This window comes from Barbus barbus, assembly GCF_936440315.1.
Source record: "Barbus barbus genome assembly, chromosome: 3".
NCBI classification, from domain to species: domain Eukaryota; kingdom Metazoa; phylum Chordata; class Actinopteri; order Cypriniformes; family Cyprinidae; genus Barbus; species Barbus barbus.
Window position 1 is genome coordinate 35,859,951 of NC_136731.1, and position 16,830 is coordinate 35,876,780.

General features: G+C 39.0%; 1 protein-coding gene across 1 annotated transcript in view; it reads right to left on the reverse strand.

Moving 5' to 3' along the window:
* Positions 1–1,077: 1,077 nt before the first annotated feature.
* Positions 1,078–16,830, reverse strand: part of grin2aa (glutamate receptor, ionotropic, N-methyl D-aspartate 2A, a) — a gene marked incomplete at both ends in the record, with an annotated part of 132,179 nt that continues 116,426 nt past the window's right edge. Inside the window, 8 exons of the mRNA XM_079381818.1 lie at positions 1,078–2,871; positions 3,807–4,045; positions 5,143–5,330; positions 7,186–7,346; positions 11,014–11,243; positions 11,946–12,071; positions 12,473–12,626; positions 12,973–13,144. Coding sequence (XP_079237944.1) covers positions 1,078–2,871; positions 3,807–4,045; positions 5,143–5,330; positions 7,186–7,346; positions 11,014–11,243; positions 11,946–12,071; positions 12,473–12,626; positions 12,973–13,144 — 3,064 coding nt within the window. The remainder of the gene's footprint in view (positions 2,872–3,806; positions 4,046–5,142; positions 5,331–7,185; positions 7,347–11,013; positions 11,244–11,945; positions 12,072–12,472; positions 12,627–12,972; positions 13,145–16,830) is intronic.

Genomic DNA, 16,830 nt, shown 5'->3' on the forward strand with positions numbered 1-16,830 from the left:
TATAAAGTTTAGTAATAGGTCTGCAGAACAAAGGTCTTGCGTGGTAGTCCTCAATGCGAATAGCGTGTTGATCGTGTTACGGACTGCGACAGAAAACCAATGCTCTAGTTCAGACTTCAAGCTTCACACGCGGCCCTCGTTACACTTACTGAGTGGATCGCAACAGCGAAGCGAGGCTCCGCCAAACTACAGTAAACAAGTCTTCGAGAGGTGATGCTCTGATTCGGTTTCACAGTGTACAGTGACGGGATGGAAGTATCGAACGAAATAAATGCGAGACAAACTTCCATCGCAAAAACTTCCCCACAATCTGGAAATGGAGGATCAACACAATATTCCCAGTCAAACAACCTACATACAGGTCAAGTTTTCATTGCACAGATGACCACCTCAGTTATCGAACGAAATCACCTTAATGTAAATATATCTTCAACCGAAATAAGACAAGAAATAAACACACATGCAAAAGAAATCTATTCCTGACAGTAATATAGAAGTTCTGTTTATAAAGCAGAGGTGGGCGGTTAACTAATGATTATTGTGCTACCAAATAAGATAGAGAAGAGTCTAAATTCTAAATAGGGATTAGAATGCCAAAAATCCCAAGACTATAGTAATAAAAGCAAAAATGCAATTGCTGAGTGCCATGGATGAAATACCCTTGCTTGCCTTAACATCTGGATCTATTCCAGCCACAGTTCATCAGATACATATACACTCTTGTCACATGCAACGTGGGGCCAAATACCTGAAACCCCACCCTAGGATCTGCTTTAGCCCACCGCAGCTTCAGGACGGACTTGAAGCGGCACATCTGTCCTAGCACTCAGCGTTTCGAGTACACACTAGCGCTAGGCCAAGTGCTGGGGATAATGAACAACTTCAGTGCCGGATCATATTTTATTGGCTTACACTTGACTAACTCTCTTTCTGCAGATACCTGCCCAGAAGGCCTCTTAAAATTCTGAAAACCTCTGGAAAGCGCTCGTATAAGAGGAGCGATATCTCGGGTACTTTGTAGATGTAAGTGACTGTGGCATTCTAAGTGAGTAAATAGTTCAACTACACAAAAAAGCATTAAACATCTGACTCGAGACTAGGTATTTTCTTATACACTCCTCTATTGCTAAACTGCGAAGAGTTGAGAACCCGGGGAGCTGAGTATGCACTAGTCTTGTTGGCTACATAAGGCATTACATGCTCTGAAATGTACATGTCATTGGGTATTCGACCATCCCTGGAACAATATGAAGTGGTGGACTTCACGGAGGACCTCAGATTGTTCTCGTTCCTAGCTTTGATGGGAGCCAACTGTTTGTAAATATCCGAGGAGCTCCTGCCGTGGACCAGGCGAGTGTCATCCCGTATAGATTGCATGAAGGGGTTGTCCGAGGGGTGATCGGGGTAAAGTGACTTACTACGCTTGCTTTCCTCCAGGTTTCGGTTAAAGAGCATGGACCTGCTGCCGAATAGTTTGTCAGCCTTCATGTTAAACATATTTGCATAAGGGCTGTCCTCCAGGAAGCGGTCCTTCTCCTTTAGGCTGACGCTCCGCGCCGGACGGTTCAGGTCAATTTCTTTGGGCTTCTCAAGCATGATATTGTCAAAGGAGTGCTGACGGCTGAGCCTCAGTCTGTTCCTCCTCTGCACGTGTGGTCCATCTGTCTGAGGCCAGTAGTGACTAAACATGTCATCGTGGTGCATGCCAGGGCTGATCATGGCCTCCTGCAGCATCTGGTCCTCACTGATGTCATACAGGTTGCCCATGTGGAGGCACGCCTCGCACCGGTTATATGGCGAGCGTAGGCCGGCGTACGGCCCCGTGCTGAAGTTGGTCACCTTCGAAAGACAGCTCCGGCAATGAGTCTGTTTGAACCGGTCGTTGCTTTCTTGAGGACTGAGGTTCTTCTCTTTCACGCTGTAATGTTTGTTGTAGACGCTGTCCGGCAGAAGGTCCGAGTCGCCTTGATGGAGGGGGCTGCTGTTGAGATGGATGATGGGCTGGTCGCATTTCCTGTAATTGTCATTGTGGTCTGAGTAAATTTCGCCGAAATCCAAATCGTCAGTTGTGAGGCCTCTGCCTTCCCTGTAGTGTTGTGGCTCTGAGTGCAGACTCAGCTCCCGGTCAGAGTCTATGGTGTAGATTTTCTCCCGGCCCGTTCCGCCCTGCTTATTTTTTAAGTAGGACAGCTCTACTTCGCTGCAATCCCTAGGGTATTTTGACGTCATCGATCTTTTTTTTAAGTTATCCTTGGGCTTCAGGTGCTTGTTATTGTCTGGATCCTTGTAGGAGGTGGCCCTGCTTGAGCAGTCAGAGATATCCGAGTGTGCCGTGTCCTCTGGCAGGTACCTCTGGCTCTTCATGGACAAACGGGGGTCTAGGGTATCAGGCCCCTGAGTTTGACGCAAAGTATCCACAGATTTCTTCCACAGAGCTCGGGGTTTTGCATTGGTCTGGGCTGTGTCTGCGCTCACAGCCACCTCTACGGTATTAGGGTTTGAGTCATTGAGGGTGAGGGGATGCTGACCTTGGAAGATGTAATTGTTCAGATGGTCCTTGTGGCGGTTGGCCAGATACGCCTGCAAGTCACTGGAGTCTCCGTAGATGTCCTTTTGGGCATAGCTACGGTTGTCAGTGTAGATGAAGTTCCCTTTCTCTGCCATCATGTCCATGATCATGGGGCTTGCCGAATGCATGAACTCACCGCCACGCTTAGGAGAGTTGATCCTGGAGCCGCTGAGGTTGGTCATATTAGTCATCTGCTTGGCGGACTTGATAAGCTTGAGCATGTTGGACTGTGGACTGAAGTCCAGGTCAGATGACTTTTTCTTCATGTCGATGTGGACGCCATGAATGCAACTCCATATACCCTATGGAAAAAAAGATTGAATCAAGTTCAATATTCATACATTAACCATGATGTCTGTGACTTGCAAATGTAGCCATCAGTGTGATCAAAGAGCACTTATGAAGTTTTTAATTAGGGCATAGATAAAGCCTGTGACACAGATGGCATTAAATGTAAAAACTAATTGCCAAGGGGGTTATTTTTAAAGGCACATTTCCTTTAAAAATGATCCCATTCTCTTATTATCTCTGGGAATCTCTCTTTACAAGTAAACACTTACATAAGTTATGCTGGAGTTCTCCAACACCAGCATTTTATTACCTTAAAGATGCTAATCAGAGGCACCATATTCTCACAATGACAGCACGTACACAAACCCATCGGGGATCAAAACTAAACAAAGACATACTGAGCTTTTGGCTGTGCTAGAGATCATGCTGTCAAAACAGACTGCTGCGCTGTCATTTTAAGCTCCCTGGCCATGGACGAGTGGTCGAAAATCAAATTTCTGACAAACTTTTTCTTTCAAACACTGCCCATGTCAGGGTAAAGACTGAGCTCAAACGCTAACTGGATTACCACTGACACCCTCAGAAGTCAGGTTGAGTGATATTGGCTGTCCCTGCTGTCAAGATTGAGGACGTATTTTATGGCATGAAATTAAAATCAATAACTGTGAGGGCGATCCAATTCAGCAAACACCAAAATTAGGGGTCTTCCACAGTGGGTTCACAACCTCTAGGTGGTCTACTGCGGTATTACGGAGGGGTCAGCCAATTATAGCTTGATCTCAAAATAATATGTCCCTCATTTGTTTATGCATTTCCTACTACTGTATATGATTACAGACCTGGCTCAGATTGCACTAAATACATTTTATACATGTAACAGGGAGTCCTGCCCTGATTTTCTCATTGTATGTCCAGGTATGGATGATTGCATGAAAAGAAGCCTTACCCTGCTGATGGAGAAGAGCAGACCAGGTGTGCCCGAGCAGACGCCAGTGAAGCAGTATCTGAGTCTCCAGTAGAACAGGTGCTCCCAGACAAAGGTAATGAGGCTGAGACCCATGGCGGTTGCCAGCATGTAGAACACTCCAGCCATGTTGTCCACATCCAGCTGGCTGCTCATTACCTCGTTCTTCTCATTGTGGCAGATCCCAGTCAGCCACTGAGCCTCCAACTCCTCCATCTCACCTGAGGAGAGACGCACACGCCCAGGCCCACATCATCAATCAACTCTGTCTCCCATTTCATGTACACATCAGTGGGCCGCACTACTACCGTCCACAGACATATCTTCCTGTTCCAGATCTCCCCACGCACTAACATGTCAAAGTGAGGATCAGTAAAATTATACACTCAAGCTTTCCCCATATGTTAGCACCATCTGAGACTTTTTTTCTCTTTCTCTACAAGGTGCAGCTGCCAGGAGGATAATTCTGTCATTTTTCATGCTCGGCGTACAGCACTACTGTGAAGCACAGTGTATAGTATGGAGAGAGAGAGAGAAATACTGCAGACGTCTATGAACGAAGATCCCTGAACTAAAAGTATGCTAAATAATTTAACAGATGGACATTGCTGCATGAACACACCATCTGGCTTTAATACACTGCATAAAATCTCTACTTCTGTAATTTACATTTATTTATTAAACGCTTTTAAAGTGACTATGAATAACTATGAATATGAGTCATTGACACACAATGTGCCCATATTTCCTTAAAGGTAAAAAAATATATGGATGTCCCGTTTTTCACATTTTTCATGACAATATTATTATAATACAAATATTGTTATTTAATTAATTATTATGGTTACACTTTATTTCAAGGTGTCCTTGTTACAGTGTAATTATATATTTAAGTACTGAGTAATATTAATTAACTACATGTATTTACTATACGGTTAGAGTTAGGATTAGGGTTACTTATATGTAATGATGCATAATTTATTGTTACTATAATAATATGTACATGTAACATGTGTAACAAGGGCACCGTAAAATAAAGTGTTACCAGTGTTATATATATTATTTTTGTGACCATTCATAGAGCATGTTCAAACCTACACCATTCATAACCTGGAATGGTGTGCTTCACTACCTGCATGTGTATATAAACATACATATTTAATAAGGATTTATATCCTTATAGTACTATGTTGGGGACTCCGTGGAAAGGTCAGTAATGCTTGTACAACTGTGATCTCAGTCGGATTATACGTCTCTCAATTTTTTCTTTCTAACATGCACACCATTTTGGACTGCTGCCAGGAATGGAAGAACTTACCATCTCCAATAATAGCTAAAATGGCCAGATCCACTGGGCGCTTCCAGGCCGACCCTTTCTGTAGGGCAATGCCGTAGCCAGTGGTAGCGAAGATGTAGCCACTGCCGATGGTCACTAGTTTACAGCCCTCATCCCTACCGGCCATGTAGTTCAGCACAGCTGCGTCATATATGAAGGCATCAAGTTTTCTGGTGAAAAGACAGAGCACAGACACTATTCAGATGGCAAATAGAGAGGGTAAAAGTTATGAGTCATTCTCATGCCTTAACACCACTGCCATGTCACCAAACGCCTCAAATGAATCATAACACATTTTAACTTTACAGCAATGATGCAGAGTCACGAGCTTAAGGTGAGAGACAGCACTGGGCGTGATCACACCAGAAGCAAAGAAAAAGACAGAAAAAGAGAGCAATAAAAGTTATTTGATTGACTTCAGTCTAATGTTTAATGCAAGGGGTTGTCAAAATGGTGTCTGCAAAAGGGAGCAGAACATTTTAGATTTTTTAAATTTTATTTCCAAATAGTAAGAAATAAAAAGGGCACATACTTTACAAAATAGTTTGTTTAAATAAGCCTTTTTAAATAAAATGTTTTTTATTTTATTTTAGTGTTTTATATCAATTCATTTTATTTACTAAAAACAAATTTTAATAGTTTTGATTTCAGTTACCAGTAACAAAACCGGAAAAAGACTGAATTGTAATATTATAAACTCAACTGCACAAAAACATAAAAGATAATTTATTTTCTTTTGTTTCTTTTCTTTTTTTCTTTTTCATGTTAAACTGTAGATACTGTAAAACCTCAGTTTAACATAAGGAAGTTTGTGCTTCTTCATTAGACAGCCATCATATGACCAGCTCATGACAGAAATCTCCTACGATCTCTGAAATTTGTCTCAAACAGCAAAAACATGACAAAAATGTGCACCCGACTTTAGACCCCACCTACAAACTGGCATTTGGCGCCGGTGGGCTGCTTGTCAAACTCAATCTCTCAGTTGGAAAAGCCTTTGTCTAAGACTCATTAGTCTGGTTGTCTGACATTTCAAGAATGTCAAATCTAACTCAGGGATCATGCTGACATCCAGTAGATTTGCTCACTGATTCTTTTGTAACGGTGGATCTGCAGTATGTGTAGAAACATGCCAAGCTGAGAGAAATTATGCCGTGCACTTCCAAAAGAAATCATCTACGCTTTATTAATATACTGTAAGGTAATTTAATATTTTGCCTGTGCTGTACCCATCTGCTAATATACAACGACACAATCTTGCTGCAGTTCAGAGACATAATGAATGCTGTTTAATAGCACTCGTGCTGATCTACTGTGCTTCTTTCACTGTACCTCATAATACTCAGTATTATGGCAGTATTGCTTGTATTTCAATTATATGAAGATGAATTGTCTTAGTAACCACAAAAAAATGAACTAGGGCTATTTTTTTCATAATTGATTTGATAATTTTCATTAAACAGAAACTGCAAAACTTCCTTGTGTTGTTAGAACTGAGGTTTTATTATTCTAGAGATCAGCATGATAAAAACACAATGACCCACAATCCTCCTTTAATTCGGCTGTGATGATGGTGGAGGAGTTTATAATAAATTTCAGTCTGTTCCGAGTGTCGTTATTGTTAACTAGTTAACTATTCATTTAAAGACATTGAAATTTACACATAAAAAGTGTTGAAGTACTACAATTACCAACACTGAAGAACACTGAAATCTTAATAGAAATATGAAAAACTACAATTAATATAAAGGACAAAGGCACATAACAAAATATTAATATTTGCAAAAAATGTAGTGGGAAAAATTTTAAATATAATACACAGTATAGTACAATTTAAATATAGTAAATAACAAATCATAATTTTTTTAGTAAACAAGCCCTTTTTATAATAACTATGCCCCTTTAAATAAGCACGGCCAGCGTTTAGCGTGAGACAATTATATGCCAGCGAGAACAATGACTCATTCACTATTTCACCCATTCTGCTCAGACTGACAGGATAAACACAGTGAGTGCTATACATACCCAGTCTTCAAGCTGACTAGCGCGTCGTTCACCCCGGACTGATGGTACTTCACCATGTACTGGTGCATGTCGGGGTAATTCTTACGGATGTTTCTTTCTGTGCTGCCGTTAGGAACCGTTCCAAAGCGGAAAGGAGGGGAGTAGGAGTAGGGACTCTGAAACTGCAAATTTAAAAAACAAAATAAATGCTCAATAAAGCACAGCTGGAAATAAAACGCTTCCATGGCAATAAATACAAACAATAAAAAAAACTTGAACATTGAGTTTTATCACTCACGCTCTTAAAATTACTGCTTTTAATAAGAACCAAAAGTGTTTTACAACCTAAATCTTTTGATTTACAAAGAACATTTCCTTCCCTATTACTTTGGAGAAGTTACGTACAGAAACCATATTGTACAGTAACAATAAGAAATTTTAAATCTCTAAAAAAGCAAAAGACAATTTAAGAATCCTCTAGTTTTCCACATTTAATATTGTAAACATTTAGTATGAGTTCATTGTACACAAAATGAAATATTAAAGTAATGTTTGAGTTTCTTAATCTAATCGTGAATCATAATGCAAGTATTTATGAACAGCTGCTTACTTATGAAAATTCAAGCTGTTTATTAGCTTTTTTGCTTCCACAAAGCATAGTGGGAAAAGGTTCTTTAGATTAATTGATTTTTACACTAAGAAAAAAAATTTATCTTTAAAGAACTGTTCACTGAAAAGTTCTTTGGGAAACCCAGAATGCTTCTATGGTATTCCTACGAAAACCCCCTTTTAGAAGAGTGTAACCCCCTTTTTAAAAGATTGTACCAATTCTCATGGCATAATTTTGATTACATTTATCTCTAACTTCATTAATAAGTAGTCCAGGTGGGTATTTAGGGCTGGAGTTGGATCTAAGTTAATATGTCCTTGATAAGGGTCTAACATCACAGAAATAAGCCTGGCAGCTTTGCTTAAGTATCTATTTTCATCTTTTCTTTAGACTCCATTCTGCATCACTCTTATGACCAATGTGCCATAGAAAAGAAGCACTTTGCCAGTAGACTGGACATGTGTTTGATGGTTGACTATTTGACCAGAGTTGTGGCTCTGCTATGAGTGCAGGCCTGGGGCTTCGTCTTAAGCTATTTCCTCTTGCTCTTCATATCTTCATTTTCCTCGAGCCCATTTAACACATGCATTCAACTATCCTTTTGACTTCTATTTTAGAGAATGGACATTGCCTGTCTTGTTATACCATTTATTCTCTATTACATGCCAAACAGTGCCCCTTTTGTCTGGAACAAGTAGCTGAGGAGCTCTTCTCGAGCCAGTCTACACCTGCTGCTCTCTTCTTGCCCCACACTCTTTCAAAGTGCTTGACTCAGTATGGTTATTTATTTCGGATTGTCTATTTACACTAAGAGCAAATAGCCTGCCTTGTTGGCAGAGGCTATTTACACTAACTCTGCACACCAATATGTGATTGGGATAGTCAACACTGAAAAAAGATGCTCATTTATCATCATTTTCAGTGGCATAGATGGTAAGGCGTGTGCTTTTTGACACGATTGACCCGAGTTCGAACCTGCCTTTTGCTGAACTTTTTTTTGTCCCTTTTCAAATCTCATATCGCATCGGTAAGGCATTTATTTTCAATAAAAATTAAGTAAATAATCAAAAAGTTGAAAATAAAGTATCGGGTAGGGTTAGGGTAGGTGTAGGGAGGGCTTTATTGTCCCAAAAAGAAAGGTGGCATTCATTTAATAATTAGAATTAAAACTATAATTTACGCTCAATACGTTATTATTGCGTACCGTTTTATAATGTAGCCTACTACAATACTGAAGTGCATATAATTGCCACTATTTGCAATAAGTAGTATAAATAGCAGAAAATCTTGTTATTTTAACATAGTGTGAATAGAATCTATAGCTATTTGCACTAAATAACATATCATTAAAAAATACTGCTATTTTCACTTAGTGTAAATATAATCCATTGCTATTTGCACTTAGTGTAAATAGAATCTATTTTCACCAGGCAGCCATATTTCACACATTCATATATCTACTCTTATTTGGACTTGTACAGAAGCACAATTCTGTGGATGAAATTGTGCATCACAACACTCTACACCATTCACAAATGCTGAGCTTACAGTAAAACACCAACAAAAAGTCCCATGACAACTGAACAAGACAAATGCTCCTACTTTAATAGAGCTCACAGCTACATAAGAGAGTTCACAATCTATGTGAAATAGCTTTGGGCTTCGTTTTATTTGGGATTGAAGAGATTATTTTCAAACAGGATATTTTACACTTGCCAGGATGGGCTACTAGTTCAGATTTTCACTTGTTTTGCCATATATTTGACTAGCTCCACCACCAAAAAATCAAATCAAATAAATAAAATAAACATATTTGAACTAATTAAACAGGCCTTTAGTTAACAGTAATACCTGAAAATATATTCAATTCAATTCAATTCTATTCTATTCTATTCTTATTTTATACTATAGGCCAGCAGTAGTCTTTATTCTTCTGTTTTTCTCTTCACAGACCAGTTCTACAATGGAATGCATAGTCCTTTTTAAACCTTCCAAGCATCCAAAATATTTTAAAGAAGGCTCAAACTCATTGTCATCCAACACTCACAGCAGCATACTGGCGTGGTGTAGGATTCTCATGAAAGATTCTTGTTCATTCTCTCTCTGAAATAAATACTTATCAGTTGTGAAGTCTTTGTTTTCATGTAAAGGAGGAGCACTTGTTAGTCTTGGATACAAGCCTCATGAACAAAACAGCTAACGCCCGACAAAACTTCAAGCCTGCAAAGTAAACACTGTAGACTGCAGTAAATAGCCAGTAAAGACTGCAACGTCTTACCAAAGGTCAAAGTGCTTTGTTGCGCTATTACAGGATCGAAACCACTGTGCTGCCATCAGTGGTGAAGCTTTCATTAGATCTTTGGGAGACACACACACATACTTTGCCACATAATCTATCAATAAATATCCTCACATGACCTAAATGGAAGGTATTCTGCATTAAGAATATGAATATTATTAAATGGTTATTTTAATGTTTTTAATTTTATTTTAAGACATAGATATATATAGATTTTTTAATGTTTCTAATGTCTCTTATGCTCACCAAAGCTGCATTTACCTGATTAAAAAATACAGACAAAAGTAGTAATATTGTGAAATATTTTTTTACAATTGACCCTTCGCAAAGACCCGTCCATATCTCCAACAAAGGTACAACAATAATTACTGCTTTTGCATTATTGTTTAGGGTTGGGGTTGGTGTAGATGTTAATAAAACACAATCTAATAGGCAGAAAATTTATTTTATTGTTAGTTTCTGGCCGTAGCTGTCATTATAAGATGGCGGATTCAGCGTTATGATTGGTCAGATTGCCTGTCAATCAAGCTCTTTGCGAACAGTCAATTTAAAATGACCATTATGTATTTTAATATATTTTAAAATGTAATTTATTCCTGTGATGGCAAAGCTGAATTTTCAGCAGTCATTACTCCAGTCTTCAGTGGCACATGATCCTTCAGAAATCATACTAATATGCTGATTTGCAGCTCCAGAAACACTTCCTATTTTTATTCTAAATGTTGTGCTACTTGATATTTTTGTGTAAATCGTAATAAATCTTGATGAATAGACATTTATTTCGATAAAACTTCAAATATTTCAAATATAAAAGTCTTTACTCTCACTTCTGATTAATGTATTGCATTCTTGCTGAATAAAAGTTTTAATTTCTTAAAATAAATAAATAAATAAACTTACAGACCCCAAACATTTGAACACTGTATAAATATTGTTTTACCTTATTGTCGCTTAGACCTGTCACTTGGTCCACAAATTCCTCCTGGATCATGAAAGCAGCCAGGTTGGCAGTGTAACTGGCCAGGAAGATGACAGCGAAGAAGGCCCAGATGGACACTATGAATTTACTGGTGGTGCCTTTGGGGTTTTGCACAGGCACAGAGTTGTTAAATACCAGGCCCCACAACAGCCAGACTGCTTTGCCCATGGTGAAGGATGGTCCGTGGGGGTCTGCGGAAGATGCGTTTTTATTAGCATCCTTCATTCGTGTCAAAGTCTTTCTCAGCTCTTTAATTTCAGAAATAACATAATCTCCCCTCTTCACAGTCATTAGAGCACTTGCACAGAATAAAGCCAAAGTACAGCGCCCTGCTGCACAGCTGTTAATCTTCATATTCTTGAGCAGTTCATCGGCCTTTTGTTTTCATATAAGCAAAACTGCATGCAAGAGTTCACCATGGAACATTACGAGAAATACACAGAAGTAAACCTAAAACAGTTCCTTTGTAAGGTGGGTGTAGAAATTGACAACTGATTTATCTTTAGATTGCTTTGACGTGCCTCCCTTTTGAAAATCTAAGCTTTAAATGAGTCATCTAACAAAAGAAGAAATGCTTTTTAGTGCCACGTAACAAAGGCACTCCAAATGAGGCTACATGAATTAAATCTGATCCACTTGAATCAAATGAAAATGAATTTAACTTTATTGAACTAACTCATAGAGCCCGAAACCACTCAGCACCGAAATTAAGTATAAATTAAGCCTTTATGCTTTGCAAAAGAACAAGGGGTTTGTGGTGCAGATGTAAGACGCTCTATCAGAGCAGGGCAAGGATTTACGAGTGTGCCTCAAACTGAAAGACCATTGCATTGCAGGGGAAACGGAGGAGGACCCGCGGAGGGAGGGAGTAGTGGAGAGTGTTAGTTACGTACCTTTGCCCTGAGCAAGGTTCCTGTTGAAGCCCAGGGGGCTGATGTACTCAAACATGAAGACAGCCATTGCAGTCACCAGCAGCAGCATCACAAACATCATCACCCACACAGATGCACTGAAGGGCTCTGCAATGAAGGAGGAACGAGAGACAGGTAGATCGGGGAAAAAAGTCACAGTCAGCGACTATCATCCAGGCATTCTGCTTGACATGTGACTATAGACAAGCTGAAGAGATTAAAGAGCTTTACTGTGGGAAACCGGCAAGTGTCCATTGGGCAAGTTTCTCAGACCCTGTAATCATTGGCCTTATGCTAATTAAATAATGGCTTGCTGATCTAGTGTCATCAAGCATAAAGGAGCACTCAGGGTGCTATGAATCTAAAAGCGGCCCACTTCAGCGGATTTGTGGGCGACTCTATCGGCCTGTCGGATCTGGGGTTTGATTGGTGGGAAGACTTCAATATTTTGACAGGTGGAAATAAGACAATCTTCAAGAAAATGGCTGCTGTGCCCTGCAGATAGTTACCTAAAAACGCTGATGGGGAGACGGTTCCGTTGCTACGGGATACCATCACACTAATCCCCGTTTCCACAAAGGGGACGGAGAAATCGATGACCTCGGAGCGCTCCTCATTGATTGTCAGGGAGCCCACGGCCATTACTGCTTTTTTGGTCAGCACCTGTGCAAGGAGACAAGACAACACGGTGGTTTAGTTAAAAAGCTGCAAAATTTATATACAGAACACCTGGGATATTTCGATTCATTTTTGCAGCCAAATGAAACTTGAGTTCCAGCATTTCGCTCTCTCTGGATCCAAATTGAACAAATATCGAGCTCCTTTCCCCAATTTCACATTTGATTGCTATCAGGCTTTGACTGTTACAAAATTACTTCCAGTGGAAAGCGTGAGAGAGAGAGGGACAACAAAATTTGATTCAATCTAACCTTTGTTTAGCTCTGTAAATGGAAAAGCTGCGTTTGATAACAAATCGTATCGGCAGATTTGGCTATTGAAATCTTCTCACCTCTCCCACCATGCCGTTCCACACATTGTTGATCTTCTTGCCGTGCTTCCCATTGGTCACTAGATAAAGGTCGTAGGTGAACTTCACGTTCCTAGCGATTTTCTTCAGGATGTCGATGCAGAAGCCTTTGCAGCACTTTTTAATGTACGTTCCTCCTCCCTCGGTGGTGTTGCTGATGGATAGAGCACATTAATCACAGTTCAACTTAAAGCAGAATATCTGAAATCATGATGTCAGGACCATTACACGCTTAGCTGGCAGACTGATGCATTTTCTGGATTGTTCCATGCATAGGGAGAGATATGGCATGCCTTCAACTGTTTTAGTAAGATTTTTTTAAATTTTTAAAAAGTAAAGACATACTTTTCATCCTGCAAGGAAGCATTAAATTGATTAAAAGTGAAAGTAAAGACTTACATTGTTACTAAAAAATTCTATTTCAACTAAATGCTGTTCTATATTAATCAAATCCTGAAAAACGTTATCATTGTTTCCACAAAAATATTAAGCAGTAAAACTGTTTTTAACATTTACAATAACGCTGCTTGAGCACCAAATCAGAATTCTATTAGAATGATTAGAATGCGTATTAGAATGATTTCTGAAGGATCGTGTGACACTGAAGACTGGAGTAATGGCTGCTGAAACTTCAGCATTGTCATCACAGGAATAGATCACATTTTAAAGTATATTCAAATAGAAAAAGGTTACTTTAAAATTGTAATAGAATTTCACAATATTACTATTTTTTAATCAAATAATTGCAGCCTTGGCGAGCATAAGAGACTTCTTTCACAAACTATTAAAAATCACACCGATCTCAACATTTGAATGGTAATGTAGATCGATGAAAGAAATGTTAATTACCACAAACACTTATCAGCAAACTAAAATTTACAAAGTGGTCTTTTGTTTTTAAAAAAATGTGCTCTCTCTGGACCATAATGTATGAATTTGACTAATTTTAATTCAGATTTATTGTCGCAATTTAAATGTTTGGGAAATTAATCACAAAAATTGGTTTAAAAAGCATATACTGACATTATATATACTGTATTATATATTATATTTTTACATTTTAATCTCACCACAAACATGAAATTACAAACAAATGATTGTTGTTATCTTTGTAACCCTCCTTTAGTGCAGTTACTATACTGCATGTGTGAATTTCCACTGCATGTACACAATAAGCAATCTCTGGTGAACAGAGCAGGATTAAGCACTCAGAAGAGGAGTCACAATTGTATTTAGCTGCAGTGTGTCTAAAGCATATTTTGGACAGCAGCCTGCTTGCGAAGAACATTCGCTAGCTGGGATTACAGTACAGTAGGTATAGTGTGCTGAAGCATGAACGATAAAGCCTTTCGCTGCCGGCAGTGGAGAAATTTCTTAATTACAATGAATAGTAGGGCTTTCCCTTGAGAGCCTCTCAGGGAGCCATCAAGGGAGTGCCAAACCTCTGGTGAAAACTGCAGTCGGCAGGAGATTTCTGATGCCTCGTAAAGACCACCGCCAATCTGTGCCGATTTAATTGCAGAGGGGTTCCTGTTTTCCTGAGCGAGGAGGAAGACAATTCTATTTACAGGGCAATCAAGATGATTATTTCATTTGGAATGGGGGAGAAGGTCCTGTTATTAGACACAGTCAGGAGGGGTCAACTGGAGTAGAACCTGCATTACTACAGTTTACAGTAAATCTAGTGTTCATACTGTTACGTCCCCGGAAGTATTTTCATTGTTATTTATTTTTCTGGTACAAATGTGTGGGCGTGGTTGTGTGCCCTGTGTTGTGCTTGGTGTCTCTCTCTCTCTCTCTCTCTCTCACACTCTGTTCCCTCTCAGGCTGAATCACCATCACCTGTAGCTCGTTATCAGAGCGTGCCTGTGACTGAGGCTGCATCCGAAAACTGAAAAATACTGCCTTCGGAGCATTCCAAGGTAGGAAGGCATTAAGGTACGTCCGAATCCAAAGTTAGCTTCACTTCCTGTCTCGTGAGATACCTTCATCTGATCGATTTTTGAAGGCAGCATAGATGTATCCTTCACTGCCTTTGATATCCCACAATCCTATGCGTTCCATTCTGTGATGGTTGAGCTAAAAAAATAAAGCTGGCATCCGAAAGTTGCGTTTGGTGGTTAGTTTGTGTATAAATGTATATTTCTGAATAACTTTTTGCACTTTTGATGTTATTTCTAGCGGGAAATTAGTATTAAAGTAATTAAATATTTGTTTAGTTATCACCAAAACTCTGCCTGCAAAGTCATTGCCTCATAAGACAGCGAGGCAGCAAGTCAGCTGCCTAAGTTTTCGGATGCAGCCTGAGAGTGGAGTATATGATGGCAGTCCAGTGTTTGCTGCAGAGAGACACACTTCTCCCCTGCTCCAGACCGAACACTTTAGTGGATTGTTGTTTGTCCTCAGATTTTTGAGTTGTGTATTAGCAAGTGGCTAATAGTGCATCTGTTGTGAGCTGTGTCTGGAGATTATACCTGATCCTGTTTTTGCTTTGATGAAAAGCCTAAGTTAAGTAGCAGAATATATATATATATATATTTTTTTTTTTTTTTTTTTATTGGTGTGAGTTAAAAGGGAAGCTCTAGGGAGAGAGTGCATTTTTCTTTGGATACTACTTTCATCCCTGTTTTTGGTTCAGTTAAGGAGTTGAGGGAAGTATTATGTTGTTTATTTCTTTTTTCTTTTGGGCATTTGAGGTAAGTTAGCTGCTCCTAAAATTAGTTAGTTAATTGTTTTGTTTGTTATTTTAGGCCTTGCTCTCTCCCGAGCCATTGCTCCCTATCTCCTTATGTTAAACTTCTTGTCCTTTTCTTTTTGTAAATAAATCTAAATTTTTACATACCTGAATTGGTGTTGCATCTTGAGGCAAAACAAAGGCACTGTTATATTTTAAGAACAGTCAGAGCAAGTTTCTTTCAGTTGAAACAGCTCAGACTTAGATTTTAGTCTAGGACTAGGCTTAAGCCTTGTTTGTGAAACCGGGGCTTAATGACATTTTTTTAAACAGGATTTAGATAAAAAGTTTTAAATATGTCTATTTATTTGCCAGTTTATTTGCCTATGTTTGGTGGTGGACGAGGAGACACCACCCCTCACAATGTAGAACGCTTTGAGTGCTTAGAAAAGCAGAAAAGCGCTATATAAATATAATGAATTATTATTATTATTATTATTATATTTGATTCATTCAGCTTAATGAATACATCTGTTATACTACTTTTTTTTTTTTTTTTTTTTTTTTTTAAATAAATTACTTATGTTACATGAATGAAAAGAAAAACATTTGGCAAAAGGACAAACATGTGCAATGTAGATGCTGCACTTAAAAATTATTTATCAATTTATTCTTTACATATTACTTTTAAACCAGAATTAGATAAACAGTTTTAAATGTCTTTTTTTGCTATTTGTTTTTTCATTCAGTCAGAATTGCGCAAAAATTTTGGTTTTGTCCAAGACAGTTTACAGAACACTTATTGCAGGGACAGTCCCGCTGGAGTAGCCTGGGGTTAAGTGCTTTGCTCAAGGGCAAAACGGCAGTGGCTAATGGAATGTCCCTTGCTGGGTTTAAACCTACAACCTTTTGGTTAACAGCTCAAATCCTTAACTACAAGTCTGCACAACATGCACTCTGGGGGAGGCATGTTCTGGACAAAATTATGAGTGACTGGGTGAATATAGAACACTCTCCAATTAGCTGACAGTTGTACAAAGTAGCTAAATTTGTAGAGAAAAGTATACCTTAGTAAAGAAAAAAATGACAGGGCTGCAGACAGGACAGAGCCGCATTAGTAATCATGCCACCAATGCCACCATCTGTGAGTGGAGCATCTCTACTGC